The sequence below is a fragment of the Gorilla gorilla genome, chromosome 2, assembly GCF_029281585.2.
Source record: "Gorilla gorilla gorilla isolate KB3781 chromosome 2, NHGRI_mGorGor1-v2.1_pri, whole genome shotgun sequence".
In the NCBI taxonomy this organism is placed as follows: domain Eukaryota; kingdom Metazoa; phylum Chordata; class Mammalia; order Primates; family Hominidae; genus Gorilla; species Gorilla gorilla.
Genome location: NC_086017.1, coordinates 123,697,217 through 123,718,973, shown reverse-complemented (window position 1 = coordinate 123,718,973; position 21,757 = coordinate 123,697,217). Strand labels below are relative to the sequence as shown.

General features: G+C 39.5%; 1 protein-coding gene and 1 long non-coding RNA gene across 2 annotated transcripts in view; one reads left to right on the top strand and one right to left on the bottom strand.

Annotated features, from left to right (window-relative positions):
* CD200R1L (CD200 receptor 1 like) overlaps positions 1-20,214 on the top strand; it is a 26,997-nt gene extending 6,783 nt beyond the window's left edge. The window contains 6 exon segments of the mRNA XM_055381611.2: positions 2,024-2,092; positions 10,598-10,663; positions 12,297-12,614; positions 12,741-12,989; positions 20,086-20,150; positions 20,152-20,214. Of these exon segments, the coding sequence (XP_055237586.1) occupies positions 10,615-10,663; positions 12,297-12,614; positions 12,741-12,989; positions 20,086-20,150; positions 20,152-20,214 (744 nt within the window). The 5' untranslated portion in view covers positions 2,024-2,092; positions 10,598-10,614.
* The window catches only part of LOC115934028 (uncharacterized), a 17,786-nt gene continuing 15,793 nt past the window's right edge, over positions 19,765-21,757 (bottom strand). The window contains exon 3 of the long non-coding RNA XR_004069876.3: positions 19,765-20,224. This is a non-coding gene — a long non-coding RNA (uncharacterized lncRNA). The remainder of the gene's footprint in view (positions 20,225-21,757) is intronic.

Here is a 21,757-nt window from a genome sequence, read left to right as displayed (position 1 = left end):
TATACATATTGTCCAGATTTATAACTGTATATATTGGAAAAATCATATAGATATTTTGGTGTGTGGTGTAACTTCTTGTGGGTCACACTGTACCTCACTTTTTGGGCCCTGCAGGGACTCAAGTCTAGTTATAAGTCTGGAAGCAAAGAGGAGTGAGGGGGAAGATCCTGAGGAGAATAGAAAGTGTCTTTTAAGGCAACTAGTTGAAGAAAAATCATTATAGTTTCTTCAGGCAAAGCAGGGGATTAACCACTTCAAACAGGGGTGGGAGGGCTGCTTCTATGGGCAAAGACTTAGGAGACTTTAGAGATTTTATGTGCTCAGTTTCCTCAGCTTTTGCCTATATGTTCACATTCCAATTTTCAGGACCCCTTTCCTTTCCAATCAAGAACCTCACTCCAGCAGAGGATACTCTGACAGGTTAGGAATTCAATTTGTGTTGTCATTCAGCCACTTACGGGATAAGTTTTGGTATCTGGAAACTTCAGCCTTGCTGAGAAGATAGGGGGTTCTTTCACGGCAGACATAGAAACTTCCAGTTCATTCACATAGTTTAAGTTGAGAATTTGAAGCCCTGAACTCATCTTTTTCTTTATCCATTTGCGCAGCAAATTAGGAGAAACCAGCCAATCTTGTTATATATAAATGTTCTAAAGTATCAAATACATGATCACTCAGACCTTGCCTTTTATAAGTATTTGACTAGGATTATCCAATTGTGACATTTTCGCATATCTCTATTGTTACTACACGCCATGGACTATCAGTGTGCCCTCTAGCACTAGAAATATAGTCATTAGTGCTTTTAAATCTAACTAGATTAGATGACCAATTCCAGAAAACCCCGAAACAATCCTGAAAATTCATCCTTAAGCTTCTGTTTCTTGAGGACCACTTATGGTACCAAATCTGTATCAGTCAGGGTTCCACCAGAGAAACGTAATGAGTAGAAAGTATGGAAAGTATGTATATTTATGCGTGTATGTGTATGTGTGTGTGTGTTATTTCAAGGAATTGATTATTGCAATTGTGGAAGCTGGTAAGTTTGAAAATTTTAGGGTGGAATGGTAGTCTGCAAACTCTTGGGCAGAAACTAATGCAACTAATGCTGCAGCCTTAAAGAAGAATTTTTTTTCTTACTCCAGAAATCCTCACTTTTTCTCTTAAGGCCTTTCAGCCAATTGAGTGAGGCCCATCTTCTTTACTGAGAATAAGCTCCTTTACTTAAAATCAGCTGATTGTAGTTATTAATCACATACAAAATACCTTCACAGCAATGTTTAAATTAGTGTTTGATTGAATGATTGAATACTATACTCTAGCCAACTTGACACATAAAACTAGCTATCACAGGAGGATACACATTTTTTTCAGGTGAACACAGAATATTTATCAAGGTAGACCATTAAATGAGCCATAAAACAAATCACAATAAATTTAAATTTATCTAAGTAATTATTTTTAAAAGGCTTTCTGTTATTGAGACCAGCAAATGATCTCGTGGTTTCCTGTTTCTTTGTCATTTTTTACCTTGAGAGGTTTCCCTTACCGTTTTTTTTTTTTTTTTGCAAATTCAGCCATGCATTGGAAACAGGAATTGTTCTAGTTCATCCAGTACTTCTAAGTTTTTTCTTTGAAGTGGGGGAGGTTGTCTATCATTTCTATAATAGTTCTGGAAATGGAACTTTACTCCTGGGCCCTGCATTGAACTCTTCCACTGATTAGAAGTGGATGTGGCTGGCAAAAGACTGGTAGAGACTGATCTGTTATAATAACATTGAGTGAATCATTTATTCATAACTACAAAAGAAATGTCAAAATCCTGACATACGTGCATTTATCTAGTTGTGGTCTCACTGCTGATTTCTTTTATGTAGAGGTTTTTTTTGGTGTGATTATTAATTAATTTAAGGAATTGAAATGTTTTCTGTGATCATCTTATATGAAATCAGTGGATTCTAGTCCATTTCAGCAAACAAAAGTTCTTAATTTTCTCCATATTTCTTCTTTAAATATTTTCTAGCTTCGGATAATAATTCCTGTCTGATGACACAACTGGAAATACAAAGTTAGAGAATACATCTTAATGAAGGTAAAATGATCACTTACTTAATAACCAGTTTGATGGGAGGGTTGGATCATCAGCAGAAACATTTACATCATTTCTCCTGTGTGCAATTTTAACAGATACCTCTCTGCACACTATTGCTTGAAGACCAAGCAAGGACCGACTTATTCAATTTAATTCAACAACAAAAAGCAAACATGTAGATTTCTTAGTAGCACACAAAAATAGAAGCTAAAAAGAAGAAAACTTACAGCACCTTCAAGTAGTCTACATACTCTGGTCTTGGAATTAGACAAGGACACAGAATTACATTACAAGGTAGAATGAGAGGAGCACTGCAATATGAAACCAGTGTATTACAGAGAGTGGCTTTTGCACAGGCTCTAGAAGGATTTCAGAAGGCATAAATTATTGGAAAAAAGAGGCCAGGGGATCATTGTGGACTAAAGTACAGGGTAGAAAGGCACATAAAATATTCAGCCAATAGAAGCAGTCTGGAGTGGGAGGAGTTTAGTGTGCATGCTGGATTGCAGTGAGAGCAGAGCCTGGAAAGTCAAGTTGTACTCAAATAGCGGAAGGAAGTAGGAAAGGTAGTAATAAAGTCAAAAGAAGAACAGCATGAATTAAGAAGTGGAAAGCTAGAATTTATAAATAATTCCAAGAACTGATTTTTTTAATGGGATAAAGACTATTCTAAATGGGAAGTAAATAAAAAAAAATACACAAAATGTGAGGAGAAAATCAACAATTAACAACAAATATCAAGAAACCAAAGAAATATAAGAGAATATTTTGTACAATTTCTCCTATTAAATTAGAAAACTTCCATGAAATAAATGTTCTAGTGGAAAAGTAAATTAGCAACTGGCTCAAGATGAGATAGAAAACATGAATAGATAGAGAACCATAGAAGAAATTGAGAATTACTGCCAAAAAATGTGTGGCCTTAGATTGCTATGTAAGAGAAATAGTTTACATCACTTTAAGCCTTTAAGGAACAGATAATTTTTATGTCATTTAGTTTTCCCATAGAACAGAGAAAGGAGAAATGTTTTCTAAATTCTACAAGTATAACTCAGATATCAAATCCTGACAAAGTTAGTATACAAAAAAATTTCTAAGCTAATTTCACTTGTAAATGCAGAGGCAGATTCCACATATCAGCAAATCAAATCAATAGTGCACTAAAAGAATTAAACCAACAACAAGGTAACATTTTTAGGAATGTAAAATAGTTGATATTAAATAATCTACTAATATACTTTACCTAATTTTAGATTAAAGAGAAAAAAGAATCTCACAAACTGTTCAGTATATGTCAAAAAGGTGTTCGGTAAATTCGTCACTGTTGACTTACAAAACATCCTAGTGAAATTAGGATCAAAGATACATCCACAGCAAGATTGAGTCTTAAGCATAGACCCCTGAGTGGTCAGAGGCCTGGTTACCAAGCCCTTAAAAGACCTTCCTGATTTACGCATATTTAATGATTTACAATTAAAGCTGGTTATGAGAGTACAAAAGGCATATTTCTCCCCACTTCCATTATATAAAAACAGTCCTATTGCTGCAGTGGCGGGCTGTCTGGAGTGACCACTGCCATCACGCCAGCTGCAGAAGGGAGGTGTGGGCGGTGGCAGCAGGAGTGGCTGTGAGAGCAGCAGTGGTGGTGGTGGGACCTCTGTGCTCCGTGTCTGTGAGGCAGCTGACCGCACTATCCCCACTCTCGCATGGCCAGGCAGGACCCACTACCAGGCACTGAGCCTTTACTATGGCCTCAACCTCATTCCCTGCTGCATCCTGGGAGCCCACAAGCACCTGGCTGAAGGCACAGTCAAGACACACTGCTGTCCCTGGTCGCATTGGGTTCATTTGTGCAGGGTTGGCTGGGGCCACCATGCCACCTGCTCTTTGCCTACTGCTGCTGTGGGGAAAACACAGAGAGGGGGTGCAGCCAGAGCTGTGCATTCCATGAAGCCAACAGGAGCTGGGAACAAGTGGGAGCCCTGCCACTTCTAAGTTGGCAGGGAAGGAGCCGCCCAAGCTGCGGCTGCAACCTGGGCACCCCTGTGCTCTTGGGAGCTGGGAACAGGCAGAAGCCCTGCCACCTTGGCCCCCTCCAGACTTTGGACACCAATAAGCATGGGAGGAAGGCCGAGGGGGGTTGCTGAGGACAGCTTGATGCTGGCCTGCAGGTGCCCCTCGGCATGAACAGCATGGACACCATGAAGAGCAGCAGGAGGTAGAGAGGCTCCAGGGTAGAAAGGCGCAGGTCCCTAGGTGAAGCCCCACCTTCAAGCCGGGAAGGCCTGAAGCCTTGGGGCTGGGCTACTGGTCCCGCAAACTGAAATTGGAACTTGTAGTGCTTTTTCTGAACCCACCTATGGGCACCCATGGACCAACTGGCATGCACTTTCTCCCCTCTGGGGCCATAATGGGCCAACCAGCTGCAGAGAGGAGCTACCTTCTCTGCTGAGAGCTGAGTAGATAATGGGACAACCTGCCTGTAGAGAGCACCTGCCCACTATAGGGTTTCCTCTCTGCTAGGAGCTGAACACTCAATGGGATGACCTGCCTGCAGAGAGGAGCTACCCACTCTACGGTTTCTTCTCTGCTAGGAACCAAACACTCATCAGGACACCCTGGCTGCAGAAAGGAGCTACCCACTCGGGTCTCCTCTGAGCTGTTCTATCGCTCAGTAAAGCTCCTCTTAACCTTGCTCACCCTCCACTTGTCTGCGTACCTCATTCTTCCTGGTCATAGGACAAAAACTCAAGACCTGCCAAATGATAAGGTTAAAAGAGCTATAACACAAACAGGGCTGAAACACGCCCCTTGCTTGCCACATTGTGGGTGACAAGAAGAGAAGAGAGAAGGAGAGAAGAGCTGTGGCCTTTTGGGGAGCCCAGACCTAGGAGCTCCCTGAGCCAGGGCTGTGACGCCCTTTTAGGGCTCTGCAGTTCCTGGTGTCTCCAAGCTTCTGGGCACCACCACATTCCCCAGAAGCTGTTTATGGTATGCCTGTCAAGCTGCAGCCTTGTAGGGAGCTGGCACCCATGCCAGCACTTGGAGCTGCCCACTCCTCTGCAGGTAGTGTGCCTGGCTGTGTGCAGTGGTTGGATCCCATGCTCACTCACACATCCCTCATTGGTCTGTGCCTGGCTCATCCTTGGCAGATGTGGGATCCAGGCCAATAGCACCAGCCAAGTGCTGCCTGCCAGGCCAGATGGGCAGAATGAGCCCAGTGGATCACAGCAAAATTTGGGCAAAGGTGCCATTGGCCACAAAGGTTTCCAGCTGGCAAAGTGACATCCCAAAGATCCCATAGCACTATTGTCTCATGATGATCAGGCTTAAATTACCCCTGCCAAAAGGCAACTCCATTTTGTGCCTACTGGTATACTAGGGGACAGCTATAGCTTAGCTATAGCTTAGAGGAATTCTTAGTGTGTCTCCTGGTAGAAGTATCTCCCCTATGAAATTCAAGATCCTAGACTCACAAATCTAAAATTACTGGGATTTGGAAGCACAAATTCTCTAAACGAGTCAATAAGAATGACAGTGAAGGGAGGTGGAGGTTGCAGTGAGCCGAGGTCGTGCCACTGAACTACAGCCTGGAAAACAGAGCGAGACTCCGTCTCAAAAAAAAAAAAAAAAAAAAAAAAAGAATGATGGTGAGTGAGACTACCCCACTTCTACTCCTTGTCTCTCAGATCCAGTTTATTCTATGAACTGGGGAGCTAGGGACACAGCACCCTCCTAAAGGGTGGTGTCCCATCCTCATAAGATATCATTTCCAAACATTAGTTGTGACTTCAAGAGGCTGTGCCAGTGCTCCATGAAGCTGGCAATTTCTGAATGCATCCGCATGCCTCTACCCCACACCTTCTTGTCCTCTACCTTCCAATTTTGACTCTTCCAGGTCTCTGACCAAACAAGCCAAACCATTTGCCACTGCTTATGAGTTTATCTCTTTTATTACTGAGTATTACATTTCTTACTTGAGTATTTTTCATCATCACTGTCTTTCAGGGCCAGACCAGAGTGGGGCTACAGTGCCACAACAGTCCACTTTTGGCTTATATCACAGACTGAGGCAACCCATCCATAACCCATCCAAAGCTAAGCTTTGGGTTTTGGTCCTAGGGAACTCACAGGGAGGGCTTAGATGTGAACTGAGGGAGAGATGACAGTATAACAGTGGTATATGAAGTGGGGGCCTGGACCATTTGTTCACTAAAATGACTGGTGTTCTCTTGAGTCTGGAGCCTGAGCCCCAATGTAGCCATTTCTGTTTTACAATGGAATGCTAGTGGGCCCACTTTACTTTATGATTTGGTGGGTCTAACAGTATGCAGCTTATAATGGGTTGTTTTAGGAGCCTGATCATTTCATATCCCATGATTAGATGCTCAGTCTTCACCAGGGTCCTGTAGCATGCCATGAGCTATTTTTTAAAAGGCAACTACTTATCTGCTTCAGATGACATAGATTTACCCCCAGAACCCTAGGCCTGCACTGTGACTGTCCTACTGGACTTGTCTGAGGCTCCACATTTCATCTTTATCACAGAATCTTCTTGTATCACAGATCTGCCTGATTTTATTAACTTATTGTCAGGGCTGGTATACTGTGGCATGGACCTGTTACAGATTCGTTTCTTGGTCTGGAGCACACTTGGACTAGCATCCTATTAGAGGGTCAGAGCAGTAATCACAAATATGCAGCAGGCTGCCTCTAAAACCAAGTGTTGTGCTACTCAGTGGTAGGAAGTAAGGTTAAATAATTTGTCCTTTTTTCGAGAGGAGATATATGGTAGGGTCCAGACCACTGGGCTACTAGAAACTTCACTAATGTGTCAGGCCCTGAATCTTTGTAGAATTGACTTCTCACCTCTGGAATGCATGTGATTAACTAAGGTATTCATAATAACTCTCACTTTTTGCTCAGAAGATCTAATTGATATGATGTCATCAATATAGTAGACCAATATGATGGTCTTTGCAGAATGCCCAGATAGCCTAGATCTTTTTAGATTACATTGTACATGAAAGTAGAAATTAAGGCAAGACCATATTTATATACTCTCTACTGTCCTGTGGAATACAAACTTATTTTTGATGTTCCTTCCTGATGAATGTTGAAAATAATGCATTTACCAGATCAATAACCACATACTGCAACGGGAGTATCTCTAGTAAAGATAGCTTATCTGGTAGAGTAGCTGCAGTTGGGGCTGATACTTTGGTAATTTTGCACTGATCTACTATAATTCACCATCCAGTGTTTTGCAGGGATCTAACTGGTAAATTAAGTAGGAGACATGAAGGGGACCACTATTTTAGTATACTTTAAGTCTCTGAGAGGAGACTTATACTTAGGTCTTCAGTATTAATATTTATTTACTATCTTCGCCAAGGGGGGTGGTTTGGGGGATTTCTCTTGGTCTTTCCTATTATAATAGCACTTACTTTATAGATCAAGGAATCAACAAGATGGTCTGCAAGCTGCTAAGCACGTTCATTCTAATTAAATATCCAGCAACTGAAAAATCACCACTGTATAAGTCTGTGGACTTTGAAGGTCCACTGTGATATGAACCAGGCCCAGGATTTCTTATATCACCTGACTCCGATATGTTTCTACTCTAACATGAGGCCCTTAATGTTCTTTGTGTTCTTGGGTATCAGGATCAATTCAGATTAGTATTCAAATAACCTTCAAAAGATCCTTGTATTCCTTTTTCCCCAGTTACAGTTACCTAAACACATGGTCATAGGTTCTTTGGTGAAGGACTAGGGGAATAACTATTGCAACAGTTCTCAAAGTGTGGTTTTCAGATGGCTGGGGATAACCAAGACCCTTTCAGTGGGTCACCTCGGTAAAAATGAGTTACAATAATAATAATAATAATGATAATACAGTGATGTTATTTGCCTTTCTACTGATATTTTCACTGATAGTGCAATTGAACTGTTGTTTAAAATTACTGGTGTCTTAGCATGAATGAAGTGCAGAGCACTGTATTAGTTTGCTAGGGCTGTTGTAACAAAGAACCATGAAGTGAGAAGTGGAGGCAATGGAAATCTATTGTGTTACAGTTCTAGAAACTAAAACTCCGAGATCAGGGTGTTGGCAGGGCAATTCTCCCTCTGAAGGCACTACGAAAGGATCTGTTTCAAGCCCTTCTCCCAGCTTCTGGTATTTCCTGGCTTGTGCAGCATACCTCCAATTTTTACATGGTGCTTTCCCTGTGTCCATATCTGTGTCCAATTTGCTCTTTTTATGAAAACACCAACTGTATTGCGTTAGGGGCTCACACCGCTCAAGTATGACTTTACCTTAGCTAGTTATACTTGTAATGGTTTTATTTTCAAATAAGATCACATCTCTGAGGGTTAGGACTTCAACATGTAAATTTTCAGATATACAATTCAACCTATAAGAGGCACCAAGCTGTACCAATAGTCATTGTATTCTTCACTCACTCATGCACACACGTACACATTGCCTAAGAATGTCTTTGATGATTCAGTAAAAATAACTAATGTATTAAATCTGAAGCCTTATATACAGTATCTTTTAAGTATTCTACATGATGGAATTGGAAATACATTTAACACATTTTTGTTGCATACCAAATCATGGTGATTATCCTGAGGAAATGCATTTATATCAAATGTTTGAGTTGCAAGCTGAAGACAATTAGTTAACCATAACTAAAATTATACAAAAATCATTGTAAAACAGAAATTAAAAGTTGTGCCATCATTAGAGGAAAAAACATGTTAACATCTTAAAAATTATACTTATAAGCAACTAATAGTGATTTATCATTCATGAGACGCTTTGTTTAGTCAACTAGTTTGTATGAGGTAACCATGCCTCCCCCCTATTCCTCCTTCCCCAACCAAGGAGATGGGTCCATGTGGGCATCTCACATGAGCTGGTCCAATTATACTCCTTTCTCCAAATGCTGGAGACAGCAACTTTAAATGAAATTTCTCTGCATGTTTTTTTTTTTTTTCCTTTTTAACCTAACTCCTCTAAAAGAGTGAAAGAAATGAACACAAAAATATCTCTCCTCTCTCCTCTCCAACCACTTTTTCACATCCAGGGTGGGTAAAATACTTATTAAGAAAAAGAAGGGTTTTATGGGACTTTAAATGAGACCCAATGGAAGAAATTGGCATGTAGAAATTTTTATCATTTTCGTTTTCTTATTGTGTCCAGTTAGCACTTCACTGTCTTTACTGATGGATACAAAGGCTATGCTCTGTTGCCATCCCATCCTATTGACAAGTGTGATGGTAACAGCATGGGAAATACTCATCAGAAACAATTCTTCCTGCATCAAAGCCTGCAGGAAAGAGAGAAATGAGACAATGCAAAAAAAAAAAAAAAAAAAAAAAACTGCAATGACAAGAGTATAACGTAGGCCTCCAGTCCTCACTGGAATCTTTCCCTTCGGGTTAATCCCGTTGTCCTCACTCATTATGGGTATTACAGGTGAATAATGGTAACACCTGATGGGAATTTCCATCATGGATATCACCCATGATGATGTCCACTGAAAGGGTCTTGGTTATCCCTAGCCATCTGAAAACCACGCTTTGAGAATTACTGCAACAGTCATTCCCCTAGGCCATCAATGAAATACCTAATCCTAACCATACCAAGTGTTAGGAAAGGAACATCATATATTGTAGCATTGCACATCATCAGATTTGGACTGAAACAAATGTCTCTCTAAATTTGATATTCTTCATGTTAAGATTGAAGCACTTTTTCCTTACCTCTCTGCAGTTCCCCCGAAGTGACCCTGTTTCTAAGCAGGCATGGAACTGTGCTGTGCAAGACAGTTGCAGCAAAGCCAGCTGCACAGATCTCCCGGACCCCACAGGGGGATTGTGTCACCAAGCAAGAATATTGGGGCAATGGCACAGTGACTGTTGGGAGTTCATGTCACTGGGAGGGCCACAATGTGTCTACCATGACCTTAGGATAGGCACATTTGAGTAGCAACAAGAGTGTCTATAGAGCTACTTCCTGGTTAGTAATTATTCCAGTTTTGTGTTCATTTCTTTCACTCTTTTAGAGGAGTTAGGTTAAAAAGGAAAAAAAAAATGTGCAGAGAAATTTCATTTAAAGATGCTGTCTCCAGCATTTGGAGAAAGGAGTATAATTGGACCAGCTCATGTGAGATGCCCACATGGACCCATCTCCTTGGTTGGGGAAGGAGGAATAGGGGGAGGCATGGTTACCTCATACAAACTAGTTGACTAAACAAAGCATCTCATGAATGAGAAATCATTATTAATTGCTTATAAGTATAATTTTCAAGATGTTAACATGTTTTTTCCTCTAATGATGGCATAACTTCTAATTTCTGTTTTACAATGATTTTTGTATAATTTTAGTTATGGTTAACTAATTGTCTTCAGGTTGAGTAAGACTGTGGGGAAACACTTGTTTCCATTCTGAGTACATAAAATTGATTTCGCTTATTCTTCTCTAAATGTTTTCTAGCTTCAAGCAGTTCATGTATGGATGGAAAGCAGATGACACAGAACTATTCAACAATTTTTGCAGAAGGTAATATGCTTCCTTAGTAGTGGCCAGCACTGAGGGATGGAAAGTTGAACTTCAGTAGAATCATTAGCTGATGGCCTGGCTGGAGGCCAGCCTTGTGACTACTTGAAGAACATGTTGATCTGAGTGCTGTGGTACGAGGGACCCTGAATGTCCCAGTCTCTAGTTCTCCAAACAAGCCATGTTCTTGCTTACCTCTGAACCTTTGCTAAGGTGGAGTGCTGGAAGGAGCGTGGATTTAATGACCTTTCAGGTCTGCGTTAAAGTCCTACTTCTTTCTGCATCTGGTTATGTGATCATTATTTGACTGTCAAATATAAGGGTTAAAGTACCACATAAGAGACAGGTGACACCAAAACAGGAGAGGAGAGATATTAATTGCAGGGTGTAGCAAAAACAAACTTCATCCACATAAAGGTTTGCCCCTCTGCAACTGATTCTGCTTATGCTGTAGTGATGGGATCTCTGACACTCACCTTTGTTACAGGTGAGTAGTGACAGACACTTTGGCAGAATAAGTACCTCTTAGTAAACCCTGATCAGTTGTGGAAACATTGTGTTGGCTTATGAGATGCGTGAGAATCTATGTTGGCAGATGCTTGTAGGATGCAGGGCTTAATTTTTACTTTAAAAGATGGACAGAAAGGAGTCGACTTCTACATTTACACCTGATAACTGGATTGAATATACAGAAATAAAATCTATGAGGGAAGTTTACCACTGAACTCTCTGGGGTTGTATGTGTGACTAAACAGGAAGGAAGGAAAATATCCAAAGGCTATGTTTGACAATGTCACAAATTTGCAATAAAACTTTTTCATGATAAATGTCCAAAGGAAAATAAAGCTTTTTAAAAATTATATGCCACACTACTTTTTAAACTAGAAATAAATATTTCTAAACATCTTATCACTAGGCACTTTTTTTTACTTACATGGGATGGCTCAACTGGCAAAATTATAGATTTTTTAAAGATCTATGGATCTCACTGACTGTAATTCTCTAAATAAAACATGTAATTATCTAAATAAAACATGTCCAGCTAGCTCCACTTGAATGCCATATTAGTTACCTTTAATGAAAGAACCACAAACTTTCCACATTTATGTTTGTCTGAAATAACAACCTTAGAGACAGGTATTTAACTTTGATGTTACCGATTTTTCTTGTGCTCACCAAAACGAAGGAGGAGACAATCACATCACTAGTTATTCCATTTTCTTTTCCAAGGCACATGAATTGTATGATAAATACAGTAGTCTCTACCACCTAAAGATTAGATTTAGAACATTGCCTTTGTTGTTTAAATTATAATTCTGTTTTCTTTTCTGTTTCTAGATATTAAAACTCCTGAACTAAAATCAGAATACTTTATTGTATTTCAGAATACAATGTTATGTATATTGTTTTTCTAATAATACATAATACTGGAGAAGGTTTGTTAATCTTTAGATTGGGTTCAATATATTATTTATATTTTGTGAATGTTATTTTCTTACCTAAGTCTAATATTTCTGGAATAAGATCAGCAAATTTATGTTCTAATAAAACTTCATGTAATATACTGTGGATAAACATAACACATGAAGTTCCTTATCAAGGTTTTCTATATCATTATCCTTGTGTGTGTGTCCAGGTAACATTTCACAGCCTGTACTGATGGATACAAATGCTGTGCTTTGTTTCCCTCCTATCGCATTAAGAAATTTGATCATAATAACATGGGAAATAATCCTGAGAGACCAGCCTTCCTGCACAAAAGCCTACAGGAAAGAAACAAATGAGACCAAGGAAACCAACTGTACTGTTGAGAGAATAACCTGGGTCTCTAGACCTGATCAGAATTCGGACCTTCAGATTCGTCCGGTGGACACCACTCATGACGGGTATTACAGAGGCATAGTGGTAACACCTGATGGGAATTTCCATCGTGGATATCACCTCCAAGTGTTAGGTAAGGAGCATCACATATTGAGGTATTTCACATCACCAGATTTGTGACTGAAACAAATGTCTCTCTGAATTCCATATGCTTTATGTGAAAACTGAAGCATTTTTTTTCCCTCTTTCCTCTCTGCAGTTACACCCGAAGTGACCCTATTTCAAAGCAGGAATAGAACTGCAGTATGCAAGGCAGTTGCAGGGAAGCCAGCTGCCCAGATCTCCTGGATCCCAGAGGGATCTATTCTTGCCACTAAGCAAGAATACTGGGGCAATGGCACAGTGACTGTTAAGAGTACATGCCACTGGGAGGGCCACAAGTCTACTGTGACCTGCCATGTCTCCCATTTGACTGGCAACAAGAGTCTGTCTGTAAAGTTGAATTCAGGTAAGTGCCTGTTTCTTGTAGAAGAGTAAACCTGATGCTCAACTTTTTCTTCCATAGAAAATAACGAATAACCAAACAGCAGGTAAGAAAATTTGAGCTCCTAGCTTGAAAATATTCTCTAAAACTGAGAAATGCATTACAACGCTAGAATCTGTCTTTTAGTAGAACAGCCATAAAAATAGATTTTGTTAACTTAGTGATCTATAGGCCCTTACTTTGAGATTAATTCTTGATATGAAATATCAAGAGTTTTATGTAGTTTTAACAATCCTTGTTCAGTAGATAGCCCAGAATGACAGCTATTTTCTTCCTGATTTTATTTCTTGTAGTAGTTATTACTTTGTTACCTTGAGTAAGAGACAAGTAATTCTTCCCCTATCTCATCATCCAAAAGCAATATATTAATTAATTCTCCAAATATTTATTGAATGCTATTTATAAGTTTGAAGCTGGTGATGCAAAGATGAAAAGCTAAGGTCCACATCTTTATATTGTTTTGGGCAGGATAATCTGGTGTTTAGGAGCAAAGCCTTTCACATAACATGGCTTTTTGTTCACCAGCTATATGAACTTGAACAGTATTTAATATCTCTGCCTCATGGTTTCTTTGTCTGTTAAATGAGGATAATAGGATCTACCTAATAGGATTATTGGGTTAATTAAATAAAATTACATATATATGAAAACATGCTGTACATATAATTGTATTAATATACCTACTACATAATTGACACTCAGCAAATGTTAGCCACTAGATTTCCTTATATTAATAAATGTTGGTTATTATATATATCATATTAATAAAAATTAGCTATTGTGATAATTATTACAACTAATATTAAATATAATCATATTAATTATTCCTCATATCTTTCATGTTTGTTCTTTTCTTTTTTGCATCAGCTTTATTGACATCTAATTTATATACCATACATTTCACCCATTTAAAGCATGCAATTCAATGCTTGTGTGACCATTGCTACAATCAATTTTAGAACATATTTATCACCCCCAAAAGGAAACCATGTATTTGTTAGCTGTGTTTTCCATGATCAATCTCCCATCAAGTCTAGCCTCTTACTTCATACGTCTTATCTATGGATCAGTCCATTTATCTTCAGTATTACCTGATCTTCCCTTCTGTAGTACCAACATTCAACCCAAATTCTAAATCTTTTTTCCCTTTTATCTCCTTAGGAGCTTTTCTTCATTCTCCTCTCTCTTTTGTTTAGTTTTTTTGTTCCTTAAATTATTTTCCTAAAGCTGCTCATAAAACACGCCTATTTTTCTTCTGTATCCAAAAACCTGGTGTTATGACTTCCTCAAACATTTAATTCTTGGCTTCTACTCATATCCAAGAATTTTTTTAAAAGAGGAGCCTACACTTACTGTCTCTTCTATATCACCTCACATCTATTCCTTAACTCATTTGTGTCTCCCTGCACAGAAAATGCTCTGACAAAAAGCATCTCCCAAGTGCCAAATAAAATATAAATGTTTCATTCTTTGTTCACTTAATTAGCTTCTTTGTAATATTTATTATAATTAATTTTAAATATCTAATAATATATAATTTTATATAATATTTACTAATTTTAAATATTTTATTAGCTTTTTAATAATACATTTTATGATCCTGTACCCCATGCATGTGGGCCTCTTTGGGCTCTTCAAAAGTGTTAAGTGCTTGTATTCCTCTGTTCCCTTTTACATGCAATTTCTTTTTTTTTTTTTATCTTTGTTTTTTGAGACAGAGTCTCGCTCTGTCGCCCAGGCTGGAGTGCAGTGGCGCAATCTCGGCTCACTGCAAGCTCCGCCTCCCAGGTTCATGCCATCCTCCTGCCTCAGCCTCCCGAGTAGCTGGGACTACAGGCGCCCACCACCATGCCCGGCTAATTTTTTTGTATTTTTTAGTAGAGACGGGGTTTCACCGTGTTAGCCAGGATGGTCTCGATCTCCTAATCTGGTGATCCGCCCGCCTGGGCCTCCCAAAGTGCTGGAATTACAGGCGTGAGCCACCGCGCCCGGCCTTACATGCAATTTCTACCTCTCCATAAGGCACTTCTTTCCCTATACTTTCTTCTTCCATTGCATTTGATCAATTCCTGTTGAAGTTTTAAGACTTAGTTTGACATTGATCCTCTGGGATGATATTCTCTTGCCTTGAATTTTGGTTAGCTATTCCTCCTCTGTGCTCACAGAATGCTTCATGCATGCCTCTGTCAGAGCACCTCCACAGCCCTGTAATTGACTGCTTGGCACTGTTTTCATTCACAATGCTTCTGACACAATGCTCCTTTCTGATGCGTTTTCCTCGTATTCTCACTTGGTTCTTTTCTTAACTTTCAGTCAACTTTTTCGTCTTCTTAAGTAGATTTATTTCTTCTATTCATCTCATGAATGGACACATTTCTATGTATTCCATCTTTGTCCATCTTCTTATTCTACCTTTGTACTTGAGTAACCTCATCCATACCTGTGGCTTCAACCACTGTCTAATTTTTGACTCTCGAGTCTATAGTTCTGCTCAGATTTCTCTCCTTGGCTACACAGTGACCAAAACCAACTTCCAACTGGACAGCTTCACCTGCATGCATCAAGGGCACCTCTACTTACATATTTTTGAAACCATTCTGCTCTACTCCTTCATGAGCCCTATATCTGTATTTTATATCTTGATAAATGACTCAAGCTAGAAACTTTAGAATATTCTACAACATTTCTCTTTCTTATTCCCCATATTCAATGCCAGTCATGATGTTTTGTTGATTTTACCTTAATTTTTTTCTTACATCTGAGTCTTTTTCTTTCTCCCTACTGTCCTAGTTGGTCAAATAGTATCTCAGGATACTATTTGTATCTGATTTGTATCCAAATCAGTAATCAGGATTATTGCAATGTCCTTGTAACAAATCTTCCTGGCCCCAGCTTAACTTCCTCCAATTTATCTCCTCTACTGTTTCTGGAGGGAACTTTCTAAAATGCCACTCTTCTACTTACATAACCCCAGTGGCTTCTCTTATACTTCGTATTGAGCTAAACACTTTGACAAATCACAACCTGCTTGTCTCTTTAGCATTGCGCTTCACTATTCCCCATCCTGTACCCCATGCATGTGGGCCTCTTTGGGCTCTTCAAAAGTGTTAAGTGCTTGTATTCCTCTGTTCCCTTTTACATGCAATTTCTACCTCTCCATCAGGTACTTCTTTCCCTGCACTCTCTTCTTCCATTGCATTTGATCAGTTCCTGTTGAAGTTTTAAGACTTAGTTTGACATTGATCCTCTGGGATGATTTTCTCTTGCCTTGAAGTTCAGTTAGCTATTCCTCCTCTGTGCTCACAGAATGCTTCATGCATGCCTCTGTCATAGCACCTCCACAGCCCTGTAATTGACTGCTTGGCACTGTTTTCATTCACAATGCTTCTGACACCAAATGTGTGTGAGTTTTTTTCCCTACACCAACTAATTCTCCAACTCTCTGGACACCACCTAGGTGTCCTACAATTCAATTCAGACACTAACTACCTGGAGTTAGCACAGACCCCACAGGTTAAAGGCTTAGTCTCATAAGACCTTCCTCACTTCAAACACCAGTCACAAGTCCCAGATTGCCACCTGAACTTCTAATCAACTGGCTATAAATTCAGAGAGTTCCCATGATTCCCTTATCAGGTTTAATAATTTGCTAGAATGGCTCACAGAACTCATGTCAACCTGAAATAATCAAAAGGATCAGAATCCAGTTTAAAAGAGTTTATTTAAGCAAAAGTCTGAGAACAGCCATTCGGGTAACACAGACTCCAAAGGAATGGGGTCAGTGCTTCAAACTTCAAACTTAAGGTCTTGCTTATATAGGCAGAAAACAAATTCAGTAGGATTATACCTTTTTTACATACAAAGCTGGTTTATGAGTTATAATGATTTAATTAAAGTTACAGTTTGTTTTCTTTTCTGTACAGTTTGTTTTCATTTCCTTTCCAATTTTAAGAGTACAGTTAACATTTCATGTTAGGCAATGTGGTAGTCATTGTATGAGAGAAGAAAGAAGGAAGTTAATCAATAATGAAGATCAACAGTTTAGAGGGAAGACGTCTTCCCTGGCACCCTTTAATCATTTACAGCAGTTTACAAAACAATGTAGGCAAGGAAAAAGGCTAATGTACAATCAGGTAAACAAAAATTTTGGCTGCCTAGGTCATAGCTGCTTGTTTACATAACTGAGGTCTCATAATCACATTCCGTTAAGGCTCAACATATTTTAAAGTTCCAACAGCTTAGATTTTTAAATTTCACACTCAGGAATGCACTTATTTACTATTACTAATTTATTGTAAAGTGTCCAACTCAGGAACAGACAAAAAAAAAATAAAAAGAGATGCATAGGGCAAGGTACGGAGGAAGGAGCTTCCGTGATGTCTCTGGGAGTGCCAACCTCCCAGCCCCTCAGTGTGTTCACCAGCTCAGAAAATCTCCCAACCCAGAAGCTCTCCAGACTCTGTCATGTAGAGTTTTTGTGGAGGCTCTATTACATAGGTATGATTGATTAAATTATTGGGCATTGGTTTTTAGCTTAATCTCTATCCCCTCTCCCCTCCCAGGAGGTCAATGGAAGGGGAGAGCAGTGGTGTGGGGCTGAAAGTTTCAACCCTCTAACCGTGTCTTGGTCTTTCTAATTACCAGCCCCATCCTGAAGCTGTCTTCAGGCTCCCAGCCACCACTCATCTCATTAGCATACAAAAGATGGATCACTGTGGAACTTCCAAGAAGTTTAGGAAAAATCCTTGAAGTGTGCCAGGAACTGGGGGACAAAGACCGAATACATACATATTGCTTATCATATTACAACCACTTACTTCTGTGACTCTCAGCACAGTGTAAGGTCCTTGAGAGGTGGAACCACTACTTTTATTTTTGTATTCCTAAAGTCTGGCATAGTTGCTGACACATACAAGTCACTGCAGAATTAGGTTCAAATCATTGCAGATTCATCTCTACATATTCCATTCTATGCTCCAAATATGACTTAGGTAAACTCATCTTTAAAACTTTTCTCAAATTATTTCTTTATCTTGAAAAGTCTTTCTTTTAACCTATTCAGTCCTGCAGACCAGCAAGGTCCAGTTCAAGTCCTGCTTCTCCCTGACCTCTGTGTTAGAGTTGATTAAACGTTCTGAATTCCTTAGATGATTTATAATCTGTAATGTTCATCCAGCACTGTTTTCTCTCTTGTACATTTAACTAAAAAGTATTGGAGACAGGTCTCAATTAATTTAGAAGTTCATTTTGCCAAGGTTTAGGACAATTTGCACAGATCAAAACAGAACAAAACAAAACAAAACAAAAAAACACCAGAGAATCTGAGAAACAGTCGGTGATCTGTGCCTTTCTCCAAAGATGACTTTGAGGGCTTCAATATTTAAAGGGTAAAAGTGCGCTGGAGGGGAAAGAGGAAGGGTGTGGTAATTCACAAGTTGCAAGAGAAAAGGAGCAATTAGGGGAATAATCAGTTATGATAAGGTGAACACAGAGTAGCTACCTGTGGAGAAATTTATGTTTTATCTGTAGCTATCTGCTTAGGAATAAAAGGAAAGGCAGTTGCTTGCATGACTCAGCTTTCAGCTTAATTTTTCCCATTTGGCATAATGAATTGGGGTCTTGAGCTTTTATTTTTCTTTCATATAAGTTGTCTTCTCATTTGTATGAGTCTGACTTCTCCAGTTGGATTATAAGATATTTTGAGGACTGTAACCATGTCATTTTCTTATTTCCTCACAATGCCTAGGATTGTCTGACATTTTTCTAGTTTAGTGTTTGAGCAGGTTATTTAATGGGATAGAATGACCTCTTGGAGCCAGGAGTCAGACTTGTATTTAGAGTTCACACATTCTTTAGGTGGCCAATTTCTTTTTCTCTTTTTTACTTTACTTTTTTTTTTTGAGACAGTCTCAATCTGTCACCCAGGCTGGAGTGCAGTGGTGCGATCTCAGCTCACTGCAACCTCTGCCTCCTGGGTTCAAGAGATTTTCCTGCCTCCGCCTCCCGAGTAGCTGAGATTATAGGCCCATACCACCACGCCCGGCTAATTTTTGTATTTTAGTAGAAACATGGTTTCACCATGTTGGTCAGGCTGGTCTCAAATTCCTGACCTCAGGTGATCCACCCACCTTGGCCTCCCAAAGTGCTGGGATTACAGGTGTGAGCCACCACACCCTGCCTAGGTGGTCAATTTCATAGGATAAGAGACTTCAGAATTATGCTTCTGGCTGGGCATGGTGGCTCATGCCGGTAATCCCAGCACTTTGGGAGGCTGAGGCGGGCGGATCACCTGAGGTCAGGAGTTTGAGACCAGCCTGGCCAACATGACGAAACCCCATCTCTCCTAAAAATACAAAAATTAGCCAGGCGTGGTGGTGCATGCCTGTAATCCTAGCTACTCCGGAGGCTGAGGTAGGAGAATCACTTGAACCCAGGAGGCGGAGGTTGCAGTGAGCTGAGATCGCGCCGCTACACTAGAGCCTGAGAGACAATGCAAGACTCCCTCTCAAAAAATAAAAATAAAAAAAGAATGATGTTCCTAATTAGTTTGATTTATCTTTTCAATAATTCCTAGGGCCATTTCACAGGTAAATAAAAATGAAAGTAGGAAGATATAAAACACCTTGCTAAAGAGGTTACATCAACTTAGTAAGAAAATCACTTCACTGTGTGGAAAGTGTTATCAGCTCAAACCCCAAATATTAAGAGTAATGTTCTTTCAAATGCTAATATTTGCGTGGGAAGTTGGAATATACAGGGGAAAGCTTGACATATTGCTTTTCTTATAAAATTGGAAAGTATTAGCAATGCGTAGTGTGCATTTATTTGTTCAGAAAATTTGTCAGAAACCTACGACGTACAAAACACAAACATGGTTCCTAAACTGTGTCATGAAAGAATGATATATTAGTAACATTTGGGTCGTAATTTAGAAGGTTTTGTGATTATGACAGTCCGTGAACTCTTAAGAATATTTTAAAATGTTCTTTAAAATGATTGACTCTAATTTGTAACTAGAAGAATGCTTGAAATGATTTTTCACCCCTGTCTGTATTTAAAGGTCTCAGAACCTCAGGATCTCCAGCGTTGTCCTTACTGATCATTCTTTATGTGAAACTCTCTCTTTTTTGTGGTCATTCTGGTCACCACAGGATTTGTTTTCTTCCAGAGGATAAATCATGTCAGGTAGGAACTGAAGACTGAAAAGCATAAGACACAGTAGAAAAAAAAAGTATCATTGTAACATTTTGAGTTTACAATGTACTGGGAAAAGCTTGACACTTTTTTGGTATGTTGTATTCTCCCTCCAGCCCCTTCTTTAATGTGAAGGCATCTTTAACTGAGAGCCCAGGCAGATGTGCCTGCAGCACTGGGGCAAGAACCTCATTGTGAAAGTGCTTCATTGTGGTTTTAGTCTAGGAGAGAAGTGGCCTAGTCCACATCTTCAGAATTTGGCGGGAGAAAGTTTCTGGGGCTTCTCAAGTGTTTACTTTCAAATTTCTTTGTAAAGGGCTTGTGTTCTTTCCTGCTTAATTATATATTTTATGGGTTTTTTTCCTAAAGAATGAAAATCGAAAGAGCTGGATGTCAATTTATATTTGATGAGACATCACAAAAAAAGCAGCCATTTGCAATAAGTCTTCGGGTTCAAAGTCTAGCTTAACTTCTTTTGTGACTTGATGTGATAGTTACTAATATGGTTTGGTGCTGTGTCCCCACCCAAATTTCATCTCAAATTGTAATCCCCACGTGTTGAGGGAGGGACTTGGTGTAGGTGATTGGATCATGGGAGTGGTTTCCCCCATGATGTTCTTGTGATAGTTAGGGAGTTCTCACAAGAGCTGATGGTTTTATAAGTGGCAGTTTCCCCTGCTCACTCTCCAGTCTGCTGCCATGTAAGACATGCCTTGCTTCCCCTTCACCTTCTGCCATGATTGTAAGTTTCTTGAGGCCTCCTAAGCCATGTGGAACTGTGAGTCAGTTAAAAGTCTTTTCTTTGTAAATTACCTGGTCTCGGTCTCTGGGAATTCTTTACAGCAGTGTGAAGACAGACTAATACAGTTACCAAGACCTGTTTCAGACTCTTAGCATACAGTGTAAGTACACATGCAAAAGCTTCATGCCTGCCATCATAAATGCCTAGGATACTTTATCTACTTTCCCATTTTCCTTGGTAAATTTTTATTTGCAAATGTGAAACAACTGCTTTTCAAAATAAAGAGGAAGATAGCTCAGCAAAAGGCAAATAATGATGCTGGGCAGTTTTTATACACCCTTTGGGTGCTTTAAATGGTGCTTTCCTCGCAGCTTCCTGACTCCTCTACACACCCAAATTGCTAATCAATGCTGCAATGGCAGGAGCCACTGGAAGCACTGTCTGCAAGTCAGCTAGTAGCTGACCTTCCATCCATTACTTGCTTGCTAGCAATTAGTGGGGCAGTAGTATTGCATGTTTGGACTGATTATTGAGTAAATGGCTGAGTCATTTTTAGCAGTATTTGCATTTTAGCAGAAATTGTAAGTTGATCTCAACTAAGGAAATGTCAGTGTCATTGAAGATGACTCTGAAGTTCCCCTTACCTTTTAGAGTTCTAATGTCTCAATTCCCTTTCTTGTTTACACTTTAGGTTGTAGCTGTTGGATGGATTAATGATGCTAAGAGTAAGACACTGGTGAAATCCTTATATCTTCTAGGGCCACTGTAAACTGAGATCCTATATTCACTTGATACA